The sequence below is a fragment of the Astatotilapia calliptera genome, chromosome 14 (assembly GCF_964374335.1).
Source record: "Astatotilapia calliptera chromosome 14, fAstCal68.1, whole genome shotgun sequence".
Lineage (NCBI taxonomy): Eukaryota > Metazoa > Chordata > Actinopteri > Cichliformes > Cichlidae > Astatotilapia > Astatotilapia calliptera.
Genome location: NC_137435.1, coordinates 21,794,450 through 21,814,997, shown reverse-complemented (window position 1 = coordinate 21,814,997; position 20,548 = coordinate 21,794,450). Strand labels below are relative to the sequence as shown.

General features: G+C 39.9%; 1 protein-coding gene across 4 annotated transcripts in view; it reads left to right on the top strand.

Moving 5' to 3' along the window:
* Nucleotides 1-241: 241 nt before the first annotated feature.
* gria4a (glutamate receptor, ionotropic, AMPA 4a) overlaps nucleotides 242-20,548 on the top strand; it is a 123,771-nt gene continuing 103,464 nt past the window's right edge. For all 4 annotated transcript variants that reach the window (XM_026193618.2, XM_026193617.2, XM_026193621.2 and 1 more), the window contains exons 1-2: nucleotides 242-813; nucleotides 5,832-5,990. In XM_026193618.2, the coding sequence (XP_026049403.1) occupies nucleotides 720-813; nucleotides 5,832-5,990 (253 nt within the window). In that variant the 5' untranslated portion in view covers nucleotides 242-719. The remainder of the gene's footprint in view (nucleotides 814-5,831; nucleotides 5,991-20,548) is intronic.

Genomic DNA, 20,548 nt, shown 5'->3' with positions numbered 1-20,548 from the left:
TTATTCACCAGCGCGCGTTCTCTGACACTCTTTCTCACTTTGGACTTAAACCCCACCAACAACAACGCCACCCCCAAAAACCCAACAGTATATATGTTAAACGTCGCATTTTCAAATTAATCACTTTGATTTTCTGACTTTATGCCCCGCGCACCCCTTTTGTGAATCATTCATTGACAGATTAAACATGAGTTCTGTTGTTTTGTTTTTCTCTCCACTTTAACCCGTCCAGAATTTACCATTTGGGTTCAAGCAAACCTAAAGACGTCGGAGAAGGAGGGTGGAAGATGTAGAAGGAGATGGAGAAACAGTCCGTCTAACCCTGGGTGAGTGAGTGAGCGAGTGAGAGACAGAGCAGGGGCGGACGAGCTGAAGAGAGAGAGAGACTGGGCGCGCATGTCCAGTTCTTCCATGCAGGCTGTTCTCCCTGCTCGCCAATCATTCTACGAGTTTCCCCTCACTCTTTCTCTCTCCCTGTGTTCACATGTGCACCGGACCCACAGCTTTCTTCTGAGCGGACACTGCAGGGAAAGAACCGACCGAAACCACCATGGAATAGGAATACGACCCGGGAAACGGGGGAAAATAAAACCTCTCTTATCTTCTTCTCTCTTTTTTCCCCGTCTCTTTTTTTCTAGCGCCTTTTTCTGTCTTTTCGCATCTTCCCCATCTCCCTCGATGTCTCTCAACAGTTTCTGAAGGGATTGAATTAAAGAAAAATGAGGATTATAATTTTTTCTTGGCACTTTCTCGGGGTGTATTCCGCCCTTTGGGGGCTGGCGACAGGGGCTTTCCCCAGCTCAGTGCAGATAGGTGAGTTGGAGGATTACTGATTTTACGCACGGACACTCAGATCTGACACACTACGCGGAATTTTGGTGGATTTTTAGCGGACAGCAGTCACCATGAAAAAAAGGTGCACCAAGACCCAGCAAATCATAAGATTCTGTAAAACACGAGAAATCCACTTAAGAATGAAGGAACAGAAGAACATATAACTATAGGAACATTCCCTCTGTGGTGCATCTTTTCTTACTTTTATTATTATTTTTCTAATCCAAGATATTTTAGTGCTGGTTTGGTTGTGACTCATATGGTTTATAAATGCACACAAACGCTTTCACTCTGTCTGTCCTTCTAATGTATTTGCGTGTATTTTACACGCTGTTCGGGGCTCATGAATGTTTCAGCGAGCTTTGTTCCCTTCTAGTCTTCTTCAGTGTTTAGACACTGCAGTATTCTCTCTCTCTCTCTCTCTCTCTCACACACACACACACACACACACACACACACACACACACACACACACACACACACACACACACACACACACACTCTTTCTCTCTCTCTCTCGCTGTCTGCCCTTTTCCAGTTACCCCGTGTCAGTGCGGGATGAGCCTGTATTTCAAGCCATCTAATAGATCTGAGATGAAGTTAACTGCATCTGAATCATGGGTTTACTCATATGAACCACCACACATGCTCAGAATCTCTTCCTCCCCTTCTTTGCTTCACGCACAAACATACACACATCCAGCCAGGCATGTGTGTGATAATGAATGCACTGCATCACTCCTTGTGGGGGGCAGCTGGGAGGTCCTATAATGAGATTCGCCTCCTTGACTCTGTCTCTCTACAGCTGCCAATAAACTTAATGCGCTAAATATTTCCTGATTTTATACACACAGGTACACGCATACACACATACACACATTTGCACTGATATTCAAGCATGGATGTGCACACATACACTGTCCACATACAGTTAGAGTAATGCACACCTGGTGTATTCTGCGCATTTGAGTAGTTACAAATGTCAAGCACGCATCTAAACATTCAACAACACATGCTCACAGTGAACATGCTTGCATACGTCTACATGCTGCATGAAGCATGCACGATCATGCTAAAGCACACACATGCAGTCTTTTCTTCCCTCCTTCTGGCCAGCCTCCTTAAAACACTCCAATATACATACATGATCATCCACTTGGCTCTCGGGCTGACTTGAGAAGTCATTTGCATATCTCTGCATTGCACACAAGTGTAATGCCATTGGATGCACAGACAATTTTTTTTTACATACGTGTGTTTGAAAAAGAGAGTGTGAGACAAAGAAGAATAAAGATGCGAATATGTAGAAAAAATTATTTGACAAACTACTGCAATGACGTCCTCATCTAGTTTCAGTACGTGTTAAGTGTGTTTGTATGTGTGTGCGTGTGTGTGTGTTCTCTCAGAGGATATTTTACCCTAAAACTAAAATATATTTTCATTTTTGAACAAGCCACTTGGAATTTCTAATCATAAGCCATACAACAATTCAGTTTTGGATGAAATTGTAATGTTTGCACAAAATTATTTCTTGTGAAATTTGCGCAGTTCCCACACATGCTCCAGCTGTAAGGTCTTCTCTGTGTATGTGTACAGACGTGTGTCTTGATATTTGGAGATGATTTCTCTGGGCTTTGTAGAAGAAACACTAGAAATCAGAGTGAAGCTGATGTATTAAAGGGACACATGCAGCCACATGGATAAGTGACATGTTATGTAGTGATAATTGCTTTGTTCAATATGCTCTGCCTCCCATCTCCTCCCCTGTCATTCCTTTCTCAACCCCTCTTCTCCTCTCTCTCTCGCAAAGCAATGTCAAGGCTTCACAGTCTGCTCGTGTAATCCAATTCAGTTGACTTGAGCCTGACTCGGTTGAAACTAATTCACGTTGGTTTTCCTCAAGTCGTAATGTTAGGCAGAATTAATTTATGTGATTATCTTAACGTCAATGTCAATCTTTATTTCAATAGAACAAAGCAACAAGGATGACCTAGTGCTTTACAAAACAAACAAGATAAAATCTTAGCTCAGTAAAATAAGCACAACAAAACAAAACATAAAAACAAATAAATACAATTAAATGTGACTAAAAACAAACCAAAAAAGACACCACAACATAAAAAAGACATTAATGGGACTCAAGAGTAACAGGAAGTCCAACTGAACTGGAATTAAACGGCAAAATAGAAAAAGGGAGTTTTAAGATGGGATTTAAAAGACTGTATAGACTGCAGTACAAATATCAAGTGGCAGGTTTTTCCACTAGAGGCTGCAACTGCAAAAGCCCGATCCCCTCTATGCTTAAATTAAGACCTCGGCTGCACTAAGAGCATCAGGAAAGATGATCTCCGTGCTCTTTTTGGGGTTATATAAGTTGAGCAGCTTGGTTAAACAGCTGTGTGCTATACCATTTAAAATTTGAGCAAATTTAAATAAAATGTTCAAATCAATCCAAAAAACGGACAGGTAAACGGACAGCGTGTAAATCTGTTAAAACTCCAATGATGCGCTCATGCCTTCTAATACCTGTTAAAATCGCAAGATTTGCAAGATAAATTGCAAGATCCTGATCCTGAGCACTTATAGCTAAACAACAAACCGCCTGGACTTATAGATGCCCTACAAGGGACTACTTGCCAGTAAGCGCTACAGGTGTGTTTTTTTAGTTATGACACTAAATAAATGATTTATCCAAGTACTTGCTAAGTATTTTAAAGATACAAGAAAGTGACTGACTGCAAGTTGCTTTCATACGTACAATTTTAATATGTACCTAACACAAGCCATGACTGTTAACAGCACTGACTGCTCGATAGCTCTAAAAGCTCCTTTAGGTTGTGGCTTAATTTTATTGTCTTCTGACTGCCGAGTACATTTGTGATTGACGTTTAAAACAGTTTACAACACAACATTCCAGATGGTTCAGTCAAACAGACCATTTCGCTCACTGGTTTTCTCTCTTCTTTGGTGGTTGGAGGTTCATTGCTGCCATCCATCTGTTGGAGTGAATCAGGTGAAAAATCCATTTTTTTCAGTGTTTTAGCTGATATAATTTTGCTATGTTATGTTATCTTAACACAGCTTAGGCTGCTGATGTGTAGTTTACAAGGGGTTATTCTTTGCATATGAGGTGATATGAAAAAAAACTCTAAACATTTTCACATCACTCTTTGCAGTCCTGTGAAAAACTAAGTACACCCTTAATGTTTCCACAGGAATTAGGAAGGTAAGTAGATGCCAGATGCTGCCAGATATTTGATCACCTCATCATGAGCAAGTTTAAGCACCTCTAGAAAAAGAGACCTTTTGCCAGTTTATAATTTTGAAGCATTCGGGTATTACTTGGCAAAATACCACAAAGATTGGACCTCCCAGTGAATTTGCACCATGGTTAGACTGCGTAATGGAAAAGTTCATGAAAAGATTGAATAAGTATGTCCTGAATGGGTTTACTGCAGAAAGCCTCTTCAAAATAGAACATGGCAGCATTGCTTAGGTTTGCAAAGCTGAACCTGAACAAATGACAAGACTTTTTGAACAATGAGCTTGTTTTTCAGCCACAGTGGTCCTTAAATTCTGCTGTACACCAAAGTGTTCTAGAGTCAAATGGGAGGTCGTCTGTTCGACAGCTAAACCTTAGCTAATATTGAGTCACGCAGCAGGACGATGACTATCCCAAGCATAGCAATAACCTACTCAAGACTCAAGCTGTCAGCATGACACAGTCAAATTTCAGCGCTCACACTGACTGAAATGCTGAGATGAACATTAACAGAACTGTGCATGAACAAACCTCAATGAATTTTAGTAACGCAAAGAAGAGTTGGCCAAAATATCTCTATCATGATGTGAGAGACTGATGAAGTTATAATAAAGTTGTTTTTGAAGTGAAGTTTTTGCTTCTAAAGGTGCTGAGTCATGGGGTGTACTTAGTTTTTCACTAGACTGCAGTGAAAAACTTCATGTCTCCCTACGCTCCTCTTTTTAGTGGGTGGGTCACTCTCAGAGCTTTTCAAACATTGTCTCACCCACTTATTTAATTCATATTTTGTTCCATTTATATCTCACTGAAGGCAAATACCTAGCATATCTATAACATTTTTGATCTCTTCTGTTGATTTTAGAAGTTACTGGTGTTATATTACAGGTAGCATATTTTTTCAAGGTTAAAGAACAGAATCTTTTCCATTGAGAATGTATGGAAAAGATTACATGACCTTTAACAGCTTTTCCCCCATTTTTTTCTTTCTTTCCTTTCTAGTACAGGTAGTAACCTGTCAGTCCCATCTATCTCTCTAGTTCTTTTCCTACATATCTGTATAAGTTTTATCTTCTTGTTAATTTGGCCTTTTTTTCCTGTTTTATGCAATACAGCTACCTTTTCTGTTTCTTCCTACCTCTTCTTCTCATTCTCTTTCACTGAACTGCATGAGGGGAAGCTCTCATTTTTAAAAAAAAAAAAACAATGACTTTTAACGCTTGCTCTCTGTTACTCTGTGTTTTTTCATGGCATATTCTCCTCCTTTATTTGGCTGACCCTTTTTGATCTGTTTTCTTTTAAGTCCTCTCAGACTCATTATCTCTTTGATGGCTTTCCCGACAGCTTAGTCGTTTCTCTTTTCTTCTCCTTTCCTCTCCATCTCTCTGTCTTTCTCAGATTTCATCAATGCAGTCTGCAGTGTGAGCCTCCATAAATGTGTTGGTATTCATGTTTGTGCGTGAGACAGAGAGCGAGAATGTGCTAAAAGACAAATTACCTTTTATAACAAAGCTAATGAAGATCTTGGCTATCTCCTCACTTCTCCCCTCCTCTGTTTTTCTCTGCCCTCCCCATTTATCTTTCGTTCCCCTCATTACTCTTCTACCTGTCACTCTCCGTCTTTCGCGACTTTTCCCACCCGACCCCTCTCCGCCTCACAATAACTCACTTCCTTTCTTTTGAATCATGTTTCTTACCTTCTTGGCCTCTCTTCTTCTCTCTTTGTCCCTCTTTCTAGGTGGATTGTTCATTAGGAATACTGATCAGGAGTATACAGCTTTTCGACTAGCTATCTTCCTTCACAACACCAGCCCTAATGCTACGGAAGCTCCCTTTAACCTGGTTCCACATGTGGACAACATAGAGACTGCCAACAGCTTTGCAGTCACCAATGCATGTAAGTACTTAACTATGTAGCTGGTTAAACAACAAATGCGTACAGTATGCCTCTCTCTCCATGCCTTTTGCTCCCTTTAGCTAATCTGTCATTACCATTTTAGATAAATATTTGTTTTATTTTCTACCTGAAGTTGTTCAAAGGATCAAACTGTAACCGTATTTTAAACGCACAGTATCATATCTTGCTTCGAGCGGTCTTTTTCTTCAAATTGATGTTTTAAAGTGCTGATTTTAGACACTGTACAAGACAATGAAACAGTGATAAATGCTAAAGTCGTTGCTGTGTGGCATTTTGAAGCACTGTCAAGTGGTTAATTCTGTTGGCAGTTGTTACCCAGACTGATTTATTTCATTCTCTTCTATTCACATCATCACTCCCATCTGTAAAAGGATAACATAACCCATCACAAAATATTGCAGGCTGTTACAAGTATAAAATTAGTCTGGGAACTGTTGCAGACAGTGTTTAATATGGGTCCTTTGTGTTCAGAACAGAGGGGAACAGTTGGTGCTTGTGTCCTCTCTGATCTTTTGAAAGATGACAGCTAATCTTTCACCATCCCTGTCTGTTCATGAGGGGATGACATCTAATCCTTCAAACTCCCTGTCGACCTGGAAGCCTACGAGAGAGATTTTACGATGTTTGCGCTCGCAAGGTAGTGTTAACAAGGCTATATGGGCAGCTGGTTGGCGATATGTCAGAACTGCTGCACATGCTGCAGGTTTCTCTGGGTTTTTCATAGAGGAGCCCCAACTGTGGAATACCGATTTTTGCCAGAAGCTATTTTCTTTCCAAGAATTGTAAGTGACAACATATGGACACAAAATTTAATTCCACTCAATGCAATATAATATTTGCATAATGAAAGCATTTAAGTGACAGTATAAATAAAGTGCTCTGCCATTGGAAAGAGATACCAAAAATGAGCTTTTGAGTTTACCTGACCAATCTTACCTTACCAAACAAAATAAGATGGAACAGATTTATTTAAAAAAAAATCACATGTCAGGTACTTACATCATTTTACAGTATGTTTAAAACTTCACTAGATTACAGGACATCCACCCTTTTCTCTTTTTCACTCAGCTCCATTATTTTTTTCTTAACTGCTTTGATCCTTTGCTCATACCGAGGCTGCTGGCTTGCGGCTCTAAGCTCTGGATAGCGTTAGCTTTAACACATTTTTCTTTGTTGGCTATTTTTATTTATTTATTTATTTTACATATTTGCACATCTACATGTGTAAGATCATCAAAAACATTTTAATATTACACAAAATTAAACAAAATAAAATGATAACTGGTTGCGCCACCCTTGGCAACAATGACTGCAAGCAAGTGTTTATGATAAATGGTAATGAGTCTTTCACATTGCTGGGGAGGAAATCTTTACAGAGAAATCCAGCCACTGATGATAACCTCTGTATGAGGTTTGGATTTAAGAAACTGGATTTAAGTCTGGACTTTGACTAGGCTACTTCAAAACCTTAATTTTCTTTGTGAGTCACTCAGAGGAGGACTTACCTTTCAGATCATTGTTGTACTGTGTAACCCAAGTCTGCTTGAGGGGGTTCCATTCATGGTTCCATCAATTACGACAAGTCGTCCACTTCCTGAAGCAGCAAAGGTCAAAAGTCAGTATTAAAGTATGGTCATCTTTGAAATCGCCAAGAGAAGAATGGTAAACTGATATTTCAGTGGCCATTTACCACCTTAGACTGTTTTTTAACCCATTTTTTCACCCATTCTTGATTGCTATCAAATGTGTTAGGTTTTTCCGCTTAAAACCCTTAACACGTTTGAGCAGCAATCAAGACTGGGTTGAATTTATACTAATCAACTAATGTTGTTTCCCACAAAGTTCAGAACTGTTTGTTATAACTGCTTCTTTAGTCTGATTTGTGTCACATCGCCAGTTTGACCAACAGTTTAGGGAATGTTAGATCAATGTGATTCTTGTTCTTGTTTTCAACTCATATGACTGAGAGATGTCCTTGTGTATTTTGTATGATAGTCATTTAGTTATTTGTTTTCTAGAAGCCCCAGTTTAAGTCAGTTGTGTGCCTGCGCTTGTTTACAAGTCTTTGTGATTGCATGTTTGAGTGCAGTGTCTTTTATGCCAGTGTTTGAGAGGGGATAAAGCTTCACTGATACTCTCGGTGAGCTGAATCTAGACATTGGGTGAGTTTGATAAAGCAGAAAAGTGAAAGCTTTAAGAAGAAAGAATTTATTTATCATTTATCCAACTGTTCGCAAAATATGTGTTTTTCCTCTCAAGGGCATCATCATATCACGTTCCCTCGTTAACTCAGTTCTAAAGTCCATCCATCCTATTTTAGGGAAATTCTCAAGAGACTGTGTTGCACCGTTTTACCTCCTTATCTCATTAAGCTTTAACAAATCGACCACCAGGGTTATTAACTAGGTGCTGTGTACGAAATCAATACAGTATTTTACAACAATGCACCGCTTGTCTTCACAATATTATATCAATTTGTTTTCCAGGAACAAATAAATGGTTCAGAATCTGAAATGTTTAAAGCATCACCTGACAATAGTTTTATGTTTGTTACGTGAGTAAAATTAATTTCGAGATGCCATACCCTCCACCCAAAAGGGAATTGCTAAAATTTAACTGAAGTAAAATTCTAGTTATATTTAATCATAAATCAAAAGTGTACAATGTAATTTCCAAGTTTGTTTCTACACACTGCACCACAGAGCCACATAAATTAATAGATTAGTTAATACAGCTACAGTCACTGGAAAATTGATAGTCTACAACCTCCCACCCTTAGATTCCTTCACACACTGCATCTGTTCCAGTCCATTGTTAAGCTGAGCAAGTGAGTGGAATGGTGCACAATGAATAAACATCAGGTTGATGCTTTCTTATAAAGTAAGGGGAGGAGTATGAAGGTGCCATCAATCAGCCTGACTGACTTAGAAATGTGACCATCAGAAACCCTGTTGTGCCATAAAAAAGTGGAGATTTGGGACTAAATATTTCAATGTAAGCGCTGCATTTTTTCCCAATGAAGAGATATAGAGATATAGATATAGATAGTTAATGTATGTTAAATGATATTCTCAGAGAGGGTGGATAATTTTTTTCTCAGATATCTCACAGAGTGTCTAGTGTCTTTCTGTGTTTGCATGTTCTCCCTGTGCCTACATTTGTTCTCTCTGAATACTTGTCACACCTCTGCTATCCAAAGGCTAAAGAAGCATTCACTCTTAATCGAAAATATCAAATTCCTTGTGATAACTGAAAATTCAGGGAATCTCCAAAATCATTCGGTTTCAGTCTTTGGATTCTGTTGATGCAGTTCAGGAATTCACATTCATGAACTATCATCAAGAAGCCACACTTTTGTGCTGACTGACCCGTTTCTTCCTTGCTCTTAACACAACCGCTCAAGTTTATTTTCAGTGAATCATATGTGTACCGTTCTCTTACAAGTGTGCAAACAAACACACACATACACGCACAGGTGTTGGCAAGAGGAGGCTCTTCTATGCAAACCATGGGCTCTTCCCCTCTCTCTCTTGCTCTCTCCACAGGCTACGCGTAACAAGCAGAGCCACTTCTTTCTCTCTGCATCTTTTTTCTCTCTCTCCCTTTCTTGCCCACTCTTTTCACTTTTGTTCCATCCCTCCCTCTCACCTTCGCCGGTTTCCACTTCTCCCTCTTTTCCCTCCTTGTCTTTCCATCTCCTCAGACTCTTCCTCTTCATTGCGTTTTACTGCGCCTATCCTCTGCACAGGCGTGGCGAATGGATCACTAAATTAATCCTTGACTCTTGCTCCGGGTGGTGAGCAACACTCCGAATTTGAATAGCGAATACTGCCTCTGACCTTGGCTAGTTCCTCTCTATCCTAGCATTCAGAAAGTGTGAATGGATCATGAAAATCCTCGGTCCCCATCGCTTCTCCTGGTCACCCAGGAGTACAAACCATTTTCTCATAGCAGTGTCACACATCCGTATATCCTCATCTGCCATCAATCTTTGTATTTCTGTCTATATCAGCACATATATCTGTGTAGGATGTGACTCTGTGTCTTACTTTGTTAAAGCTGTGTGTATTGATGTTTGTATTAATGTGTCCCAGTAGAGAACCACACTACTCCACTGGGCGAAGAGCTCCATCTCTTTTCAAGGGTTTGATCATGCTAATCCATGTGCTTGATTTGTGTACGTGTGCGTCTACAAACCTTTGCACCACTAAGGTGCGTGATAGTGTGTGTGCTGTGAAAACCAAAACAATCCACTGAGACAGAGTGCGATGAAGATAGTCAGAAAGTGATAAGGTGCATTAGAGGCAGAGACGGAAGAAATTGAGAGGAAACGATTTGTAACAATAGGTGGTTATGCTTTGTTTGTGGCGTCAAAGCTTAAAAACATAATGATGAGTGTTTGGGTGTAAGTGAGATTCTATTCTATTCTATTGCTTTCTATTCTATTCATTACTGCACAGCTGTAAAGATGATTAGGCAGGATGTGCAGTTCTGTGTGGTGTGGTTGGTTGATTATCGCTGCGATGCATGACCTCATTTGCCACCTTAAGTTAATATAGATTGTCCCTATAGTCAGTTATTCACAAATCAATAACTGACTGCCACAGATTGCGTTTACATGCTGGCTGCACATGATTATCTCTGCAGCCTGCCTGAGTCAAACTGTTGGAGTCAGACTCTCCTTGATGTGTCCGTCTTGCTTTGTTCCTAAATTAATCAGCTCAGAGATGTGGTGACAATTAGTCTTCTCAATTAAGAGTTTTCCACCTATGCATCACACAAAAAAAACAGCCTTCACACATCTAATAAGTATATGGACACAGTCTCGTATATAGATAATGATAAAATATCATAAACTGCTTACACTTCACATTTGTTCAATCTTAGCTCTGTTGCTAGTTGTGCTTCCCACTTTTAGAATAAATGACACAGTGTAACAAAACATTACTGATACACTGAACTCATTGGGTGTTTGCATCACCGTGGATATGGATAACCAGCAGTGTGCAGTGACAAGCAAAACAGTAGACCTACAGATGGGTAACAAATTAAAGTAAAAACCCAACATGAAGGGCCTCAGTCAGATGGAAGCTTCAAAGTGCAGTGACATTGGTTCACTGAGCTTCTGGACCTTTGATGGAGTGATAAAACACCAATCTTCCAAAGTATGTTGTCTTATTTTGAATTTTGATGACGTGGTGGAGTGGGCTGTCTAATAAGTCAATAGAAAACTCTCAGCTTTTCAGCTGGTTCGACATTGGGTGACTTTGAAAGCTGTAGCACATGATTTACATCATCTTTATACTCATCAAACTGTTCAGTGACCCTTTGTACCTTATCAGCTTGGGCACTCCTGCTCTAGAAGAGACAATTCCCATCGAATGCGTCGAATGTGACCCATCCCCATAGGGGTATGAGTGGATCTAGATTTGGCTGGTGTGGGCAGTATGGTCTGGATTTTTGCAGTATGTTGGTACAAGATGTTATTTTCTGATTGTCAAAGATTTTCCCTGAAAAAAAAAGTGTTGAAAAAAGAGTTGTCGCCTTTTCAGTACTAGATTTCTTGCAAAACCTTCTCTGTTGCAAACCTTCTGCTCGGCACAGTTCCTGCTCTGTATGAATAAATAAACAGAAATACCGCAGTTGTAGATTACAGAAGTCTTCCACTTAAAAAAACACGATGTTGCCTGCATGTAACTTTTTTGCAGGGGGAATATTTCATGTCAAAGTAAATGAAAGAATAGGATGCTATGAATGCAAATCTGTCATAGAAATGTACAGGTGAACAGGCAACAGCAAGTGACGGGTAGCTTTAAAATGATTGCGAGTGTGCCAGGGTTCCAGTTAGCTCAGGTTGGCTGATATCATTTCTGTCAACAGCTCTTAGCGCTGCTGTTTTTAAGGGGCTTGTTTCCAACGTGTTTCTGGAAACACGCCCGATCCTTTCTTATTGACAAGAAAATGACTGATACGCTGCACCAATTTAGGTAGTGATTGAAATGGTGTTGATGCACGGACGACAATGAGCTCTGTGTGTGCACACATGTAGCCACACACTTCAAAAGAGTTCATCAGTGTTTAAATTTTCTCTGCATATCCAGGCTTGGAGCTTTGATTAAATAGATTCCTGGAACAGATGGCTACAACTCAACACCACCCACTCTCACACACACATAAATACAAATTTTTACACAGTCTTCTTGACACACATTGATTTTGCCAACCTTTCCACTCGTATACAGCATTACTCTGTGCCTTTACCTCACTCAATTCCTTCATTAAAAGGCTCTGTCATCTTGTAGATGATTTGAGTGGCTCAGTAATGGCACTGTACGATCTTTTTTATTTATGATGTTTTGCATGGTTATATGTCTTCATAATGACCACACTGGAGGAAGTACACTGAAATTATATCTAAAACGCCCTGGAAAAGGAAGGAGATTGAATTTGCAACAAACCTACATTTATTCATGTTACTTGTCATGAATTATTCTAATTGTGCTGACATTCCACATCCCCAAAATGCCAGGAGTCATCCTGGATGTCTTTAGTGATATAGACTGGGTATTGTATTTGGAAAAAAAAGGATGCCACATTATTGATATGAAATGAAAATTATTAACCTACATGGGGCTCAATTCAAATACAAAAATCAAAGTGAAAATATTATGCAGGAAGTTTGTCCATTTCGCTCAAATTTCATTGCAGCGATTCATTTTAATCATACAAAATTGTACAATACGGCCACCACATGCTTGTATGTATGCCTGGCAATTTAAGGACATACTCCTAATGAGACGACAAATGGTGATCTCCCAAATCTGGACCAGGGAAGCCCTGCGCTTCTGGATAGTCTGAGGTGAAACCTGGTAGTATCAGATGACACCTACAGTAATGGCAGTCAGGATGACATTGCCTAGCCTGTAGAGGTCTGTGTGTCCATCCTGGAGGAGTTGGGTTAGGGTTAGTTAGGGTTAACAACCCCCTCTGTCATTTAACCAACCAGATCAATATCCCACACATTTAATTGGCTTGATAGTACTCTCTGTTTAAAAAGCGTCCCTTTAATTTGGTGAGCCATGTACATTTGAAATGTTTTATGTGTTCCTATTTTGTCCTGCGTTAATATTAGTTTTTGTTCCTAGAATTGTGATGATACATTAATGAAGCTTTCAAGATCATGTTCTTATGAACTGCTGGACCAGTTTCACATACCACACAGTTCAGGGTGTTTCCTTTGAATGTTCTCTCTGAGACACTACAAGACCTTAACATTAGAATCAGCATTGGCTGTCTCAACCCTGGAGGAGGAATGCATAGCCTGGTGTTGTTCCAAATCTAACACAGTGCCTTTTGACTTTGAAATGAAGTCTTCTGCTTCCAGAAGGTTGAGCTTTAGCTGAAGATCCTAATCCTTCACAAACAGTTTGAGTCCATTTGAAAGAGATACTAGTGTTTGCACACAAGTTTGATGCTGAGGTGAAATTGTAGAGTGCAAAGTACAAACTTCTCTGAGTGCACCTGACTTGGACCAACCAATGTAATTACATATTGAATGTAATTGCTGATTGAAAAACACTGGTTTTCAATTATCATGTTTACACAAATCCTCTTAAATTTTGCTCAACATCAGTATCGATGAGTTTACTAAAAGCTGCTGTGACTCAAAAAGAAAAAAAATGAAATGAACGGATATTTGATATAAATCACGGCTGTAACACAGTGTGTTATAATCACTATGTGTATCAGTGATGATGCGATCTAAACAGACTACGTTTCACTCAGTTGACCTTTGAGCAGTCAGCTGTGCACGGAGCACAGCGAGGTCAAAAAATTTTGGCGCTCACTAGTGTGAGCAGCTGTGGTGTTCAAGTTGCAAGTTGCAAGTTGATGTGCCCGATACACTGACATAAAACAGGAGGAGTTCAGTGAGCATTCAGTGTGTTTTAAGTCAAATTATAAATGAATTTCAGTAAGAAGAGATTGTTTGCAAAAGAGAAAAAAGTGAAAGTAAAAAAGCATTTTTGGCAGATAGACTCCAATGAATCATTAAGGTAAATCCCAGATGAAGATAGTTTGACTGCGCCCCAGGGTGCCTAGAGACTAGACATAAGTGGGAGGCTGAGGGAGACTTTGAGTGCAACACCCTGGAAAACCGAGATGAGGTGGTGGGAGGCACGATAGACAGCTTTAATAGGAAGAGTGACAGGTCAGAACAATTTTAAAGAACAACGGCTAAGGGCTTGGAGAATGTGGATACATAGATCACTGGACAAGAGCGGTGACGCTGAAAGGTTGAATGTGATAAAATTGATGGTTTGGGAAAATGTAAGTAATGAATAAAACTACAGGGAATCCAAACTGAACATGAACATGAGAGTCAGCTCTCCCTCACAGTGCATTAAAAACAGTTTTGTAGCGTGGAGACTGCATGTCATAACTGTGTATTAGTGAATCGCACTTACTTTAAAGTTATTCATTGATGTATTTTAGTGCATTTAGGCTTCACATGAGCAACAAACAATTGAAAAATTTAAAAAACAAAAGTTACTGCCCATGTTAACATTTGTGATTCAGTGTTTTCAGTCATTGAAAATGCGCTCACGTACAGTGTGGATATAAATCTCATTTATTTCATTTTGACTTCTCTTGACCGCTAGGTTCACATGCACATGACCATCTGTGGTTGGCTATCTTACCACAGTATTGACTTTCATATTTTCCCCCCATTTCTTTTTTGTAAAATAACCACTGATGGTCAACTGCTGAACAGCCACCTATGTGTAGGGTGCGGGGCTCCTGTGGATCACTGTAAGTGCTCCCTGAAGAATTGCTCGGTTGCTTTGTTTTACTACAGCCTCTTCAGTGATTACCAAAATGTAAGCAATATTATTAAATCACGCAGTATGTTGCAATGATTCAGCGCACTGCCTCAGATAATCTGATTTTATTTTGTGGTACAATAAAACATGCACTCTCAGTGTATTTCAATTCTTTCATTAAAAAGTCCACTGTTAGAAAGACCTGGCATCTTCCCAGTGAGAGGATTTCTAATGGCAGTAGATTCTGTCTCCTTCAGAGATAGTTAAGGCTGTGACGGACGGGATGTTTGGAGTATTTTTTTCATTTAAAATGTTTCAAAAAAGAATCGGGAGTGGCATAGTCGTGTGGTGGTTAGCGGCATGCGTGCATTAGGCTAAATTGATTATCCTAAGCTAGCTTCAGGTGTGGGTATAAATGCTTGTCAGTCTCTTTCTGTTAGCCCTGTGATAGATTGTGTACCCCGCCTCTTTTAAGCTAACGTTCACACACTCATACACCAGCGTATGCATCAACAACAGGGGTGCCAGGTGTCCCACCACTGTTCTGTTAATTGATGATGGATGGATGGATGGATCTTAATATTTGTACATATCACTGTTGTCTAAAAATGCCTCTCAGGAAATTCCAAAATGGTGATAACGCTTGTGTATCTGTGTAAGAAAGAAAGAGGTGGTTTGGATAATATATAGAAACAATATATTCCCAGTCTGACATATAAAAACATTTTGGTATAAAAGTGAAAAAGGGACAATGTATCCACTTTTAAGGAGTCAGACTGATGCTAAAGCTGCACTGGAACCCATATTAATGAAATTCTTTTTTGTGGGTCTGCTGTACCTTGAGGCGAGATGAGACACTGTGCCACATTCGTGTTGCAGGTTTTGCAGACTACCAACACTGAACCGTTAAGTTAAATCCTCCCACAACATACTGCAGTGTTGTTGTTGTTTTTTTGTTCTTGTCTTGTTCAGACAAGTGATGTGAAAGCAACAATGAGAAAAAATATTTCAATTAACTGTGGTTAGGCAGAGAACATCAATCGGGTGGATGGAGGTTTTTTCTTTTTTTTTCTGTTTTTTTTGGTGGATGTGATTTGCGGGTCAGCACTGTATTCTCTTGCCGTTTTGTTCAAGCCCCGGTAGTAATGAAGAGTGAATAATATTATTAGACCATGCAGTATGTCTCAGTGAATAGCAATGTTCCCTCCAGGTAATCTGACTTCTCCTGGATGAAAGGCCGACTCTGTCTCTTAAACACACACGCTGACCCACACCTACACACTCGTATGCACTCACACAGTGCCTCAACTGCCTCTATCTGTCTAATGTGTTTCATTAAGATCTCTATTTTCCCAGTAGGCATGATAGCTGTGCTGTAAACAGAAAAAAAAAAGTCTGTTTCCTCTCTGTTTGTTTTTCACGCTCTGGCGTTTGGAAGATGAAAAGCTGGAGAAGAGATGACAGAGGATTTTAAGTGTTACGCGTCGCCTTAGCAAAACACAGGGGTGTTTATACTGAATGGAGACGTGTTCACAGTAATTGTCTGTGACGTCTTTCTGTTGTTCTTCACTTTCTCGGCTTTACTGCTGTTGTTTTTGTGTTCTGATCAAAGGATTTCCATTTGTCGACTTTGTGCTCTTCCTTAAATTCCCCTCGCTTTGCTTTTCCTCCATCACGAGAGTCCGTTTACATACTCGGACCTAATTACAAACATAAACACAGTGCGTGTCTGTTGCCTTTTTAATGTTTTTCCTCATCTTTCCTTTTCCCTTTTTCCCATTTTCAGTAAGACATGGTTTCACCTCGCATTTACACTTGCTATTTTTTTCCTCTCTCACTTTCTATTTCTCTCTCGCGCCATCCTCTGTCTGTCATTACTCTCCCTCATTACTCATTAGCTGTTAAAAGGCTTTTGGTGTCGGACAAAACCTGTGATGTGTCTGTAGTGTGTTTATCTAAACTCAAGCTGACACCTTCGCTGCTAAAGCCCACACTGAACCTACACCTACGTTTTCACATCATCTGTCACCTGCCACAAAGTGGAACCTGGAAACTCAGTAAACCTGCAATAGCTCGTCAAACGGTTTATTTCGTATAGCACTGTTTTACTGTAAATACAGTGATATGTAAAGTATTTATTTTATATATCACACACACGCACATACAAACAGCAAGACCTTCCTGAGGCCCACGTGTGTGAGTTTGTTTCCATGGATTTATGTTGTGGATGAAAGGAAGGGCATTAGTTAATATTGATGAGTGCTGCCACTCAGCTCTTCTCACTGAAGCTCACTTAGAGATGAGAGACATGACCTTTACACACGCGTGCACAGACGCACACTCGCACACATACACACCAAGGTGTTATCTGCACGCATGCACTAACATTCACAGAAGCACACAAAAACACACAAAAAAGTGCATTTGCCGTTGTGTTATTTAAGCCGAACTATTTGTACTCCTAAATTATTCCCACTCTCACTGTAAATGGTGAAACCTAATGCGTGTGTGTAGCTGAGTGTGCTTGTGCATGTGCAAAAAAAAGGAAGGAGAAAAAAAACATGCATGTTGCTCTCAGTGTTAGTTAAAACCACATTTCCGCCTGTAGGATACGCCAACCTTAAGGTCAGTGTCAGCCTTGAACCAATTCATCTCTAATGGCTCTTTGGTATTCTGCTAGGGTAACACATTCCAAGGTAACCAGCAGGTAATTCATCACACTTACAAATAGGAAGAGACAAAATAGGATGTGAAAAAAGCTATTAAACAGATCAGAGCAGTAGTTGGACTGATATGAGGAGAGAAAAAGCCTCTCATGGAAATACAGGAAAACAATGAATTATGCGCTTTCTGCTGATTATCACAGGGACAGGAACTCTTGTGCACACATAAACACACATATACAGACACACTTTGCAATTGGGTAAAAGCAAGTCATCTAACCTTGTGTGTGTGTGTGTGTGTGTGTGTGTGTGTGTGTGTGTGTGTGTGTGTGTGTGTGTGTGTGTGTGTGTGAGTGTGAGAGAGAGAGAGGCCAGGCAAGATGTGTGCCTGTGTTTCAAAAGTCACATCACAGTTTGCCCACTCACATTCTGGCTCTCTTCTGTCTGAGGTAGTGGAGTGCATCAAATAACATGCAGACACACACGCGCAATCGATCTGGCCCTTCAGACAGTCACAGTGATGGATGGACACTCCCCTGCTTCTATTTTTACGCCGGAACACTCTGTGTGTCTGCCTTCTTCTTTTCACAATTACAAAAACATAAAGAAAACCCCTGTGTCATCAATACAAACTCGTCTGTGTGTGTACTGCGCGTCTTCGATACTGGTGTTTCTTTTTTTCACCCTGGTTGGAGCCCAGCAGGATTTTCCTGGCTGAACCAAAGGCAGACTTCTGACACTTTTACTCATGCAGCAGAAGTTAGGCACAGCACCACATGGCAAAACTCACAGCCTCATACGGAGGTTCCTTTGGAGTTTTTCTTTTCTAATCATAAAGAAACATGTCAAAGCAAAACCAAGTGAAACACAGTTGTAGGCTCTTGTGGTGCTTGTATTTGTGGTTTTAATGCTCCAGAATGTGTCACATTGTGCATGTGTGCCAGCTTGTGAGCATATTAGAAAAAGAGTGCGACGTCTGAACCACTAGAATTTAATGCCTTGGAAATGTCCAAACACATCACATCAGCATATTGACCAGCTGAGAATTGAAAAACACCTTATCAATAAATAAGGATGGATAAGGTAGCACCAGTAAAGGAAAATCAATGCAAAACTCAAGGCAAATGAATGTATTTGTAATTATTGTTTTGAAGGCTCTTCACCACACACAGCTATAGTTAGTTGTTACTTTGCAGACCGAAGACTTGCACTTTAACTTTGGTGTAATTCTTCTGTATAATTCAACATCTAGTCACCTTTGGTGGGGCTATTTGTACATGATGTGTTATGTAATAGGTTAAACTACAGGAGTGTGTTTCCCCCCCCAAGTTTCAATCCCATATTTATTTAAATCTTATCACTCGGGACCAATGTTCCCTCCCTGAGCGATCCCGTGGACAACTGTGAGCGACATCAGACGTGTGCACTGTGGTCACGCCAGCATCCATCCAAGTTACATGGTTTATTAAAATAATCAAATTACAGCATTTACATTTATGTTAGACTACTTTTAAACTGCTTTAGCCCACTTACAATGAAAATGTAAAAAAAAAATCTAGCCATTGGCCTGTGTAGTATGTTAACACTATTGGAAGTAAAAATGACTTGAACTCCAATTTCGAAAACACAACTTTCTTTTTCTTTTCTTTTTTTTATATATATAAAGCTCTGCAAAATATAGTATATAATGACCAATGTTGGGCAAATAATTATATAGTTACTCCTCAAAAAAGTAGCTCAGTTTGGCAAACAACAAAGTTTTTTGCAGCTATTTTTTTTAAATGCAGCCAAGGCATTTTTAAATAAACATTTCAAACTATTTACAGAACAATCAGCTGTTCTGCATCAAATTTGATGCCACACAGATTATTTGTGCCACTCCAAAAAATAATTTCTGTCCACTATGAGATAAAGGAGAACAACAGCCTGATACCTGCAGGCCTGACAACAGGAGATGTATCACTCCTGTAACACCTGTAACATTCAGCAGTCGCCTCACTGTTCTGACACACACAACAAAACTATTGACTACACTACACACTAACTACACAAGATTTGCGCTAAACGTCTCAAATCTCTCACATCTCAAAACACCGCCGTCACTCCTAAAATTTCCCCCCGTTACTTAACAACTAGATGCCATGTTGCCATATCATTTTTTGATTGGTTGACATGGTACTTTTTTGGACGAATAGGAAAGAGAGAGGGGGGTGGGGGCTTGTTTTTGCTCACAGGCGGAGAGCGCTTTCGAGCCTTTTTTCTTATAAAACGCCGTTTTTACTGTTTCTTCCCGCAGTAAATATAAACAACATAGTATTCAGGAAGGAAACCAAACATTGCATTTTTTTTAAATCACAACTCTGGTTTCACGTGGCCTATCAACACAATTTAAAAACTGGTATTGTTCCGTCTGTCCTGCTCACATCTCCAATGGTTGTACACATTGTCATTAACGTGGCTTCACTCCACCTCAGCCACACCACTTTGCTAGCTAAAACACCGGTGTCGGCACAAAAGGGCGCTGTCATAGCCTGTCAACGACGTTGATTGGCTGCATATACGAATGTGAATCGCATTAATGGCTGGACTATGGGATAAAGTGGGATCGTTCTAATCCCATACGGGAGCAGCCAGTCACTTACTGACTAACACTGCAAAACAGAATTGTTAAAGTATTCATTTTAATTTCAATTCAGGTTAGATTTTTTTTTTGTGCGCAACGCAGATTTTCTGTGCGCAGAGACCGTGCCAGCAGTGCGCAATTGTGCACGTGCGCAGCTTAGAGGGAACATTGCTCGGGACCACAAGGCTAACTTAGCAATTTGTACAAACCCAGACAGTCCTGATAAAATGTCTAATTATATCAAAGCTTCAAAGCTTCTTTTGAGATTGTAGGTGCATTTTTTTAAATTGGTGTTGCAGTTTGTGGCACTGTGGTATTACTATCTTGTGTAATAGCAGAACATCTTTACCAGCACTTGTGCTTACAGCTGTGATTATCATCAGTTTTAAAAATGTCTGTTGTAATCCAAAAGAGATCTGGTGACTGTGG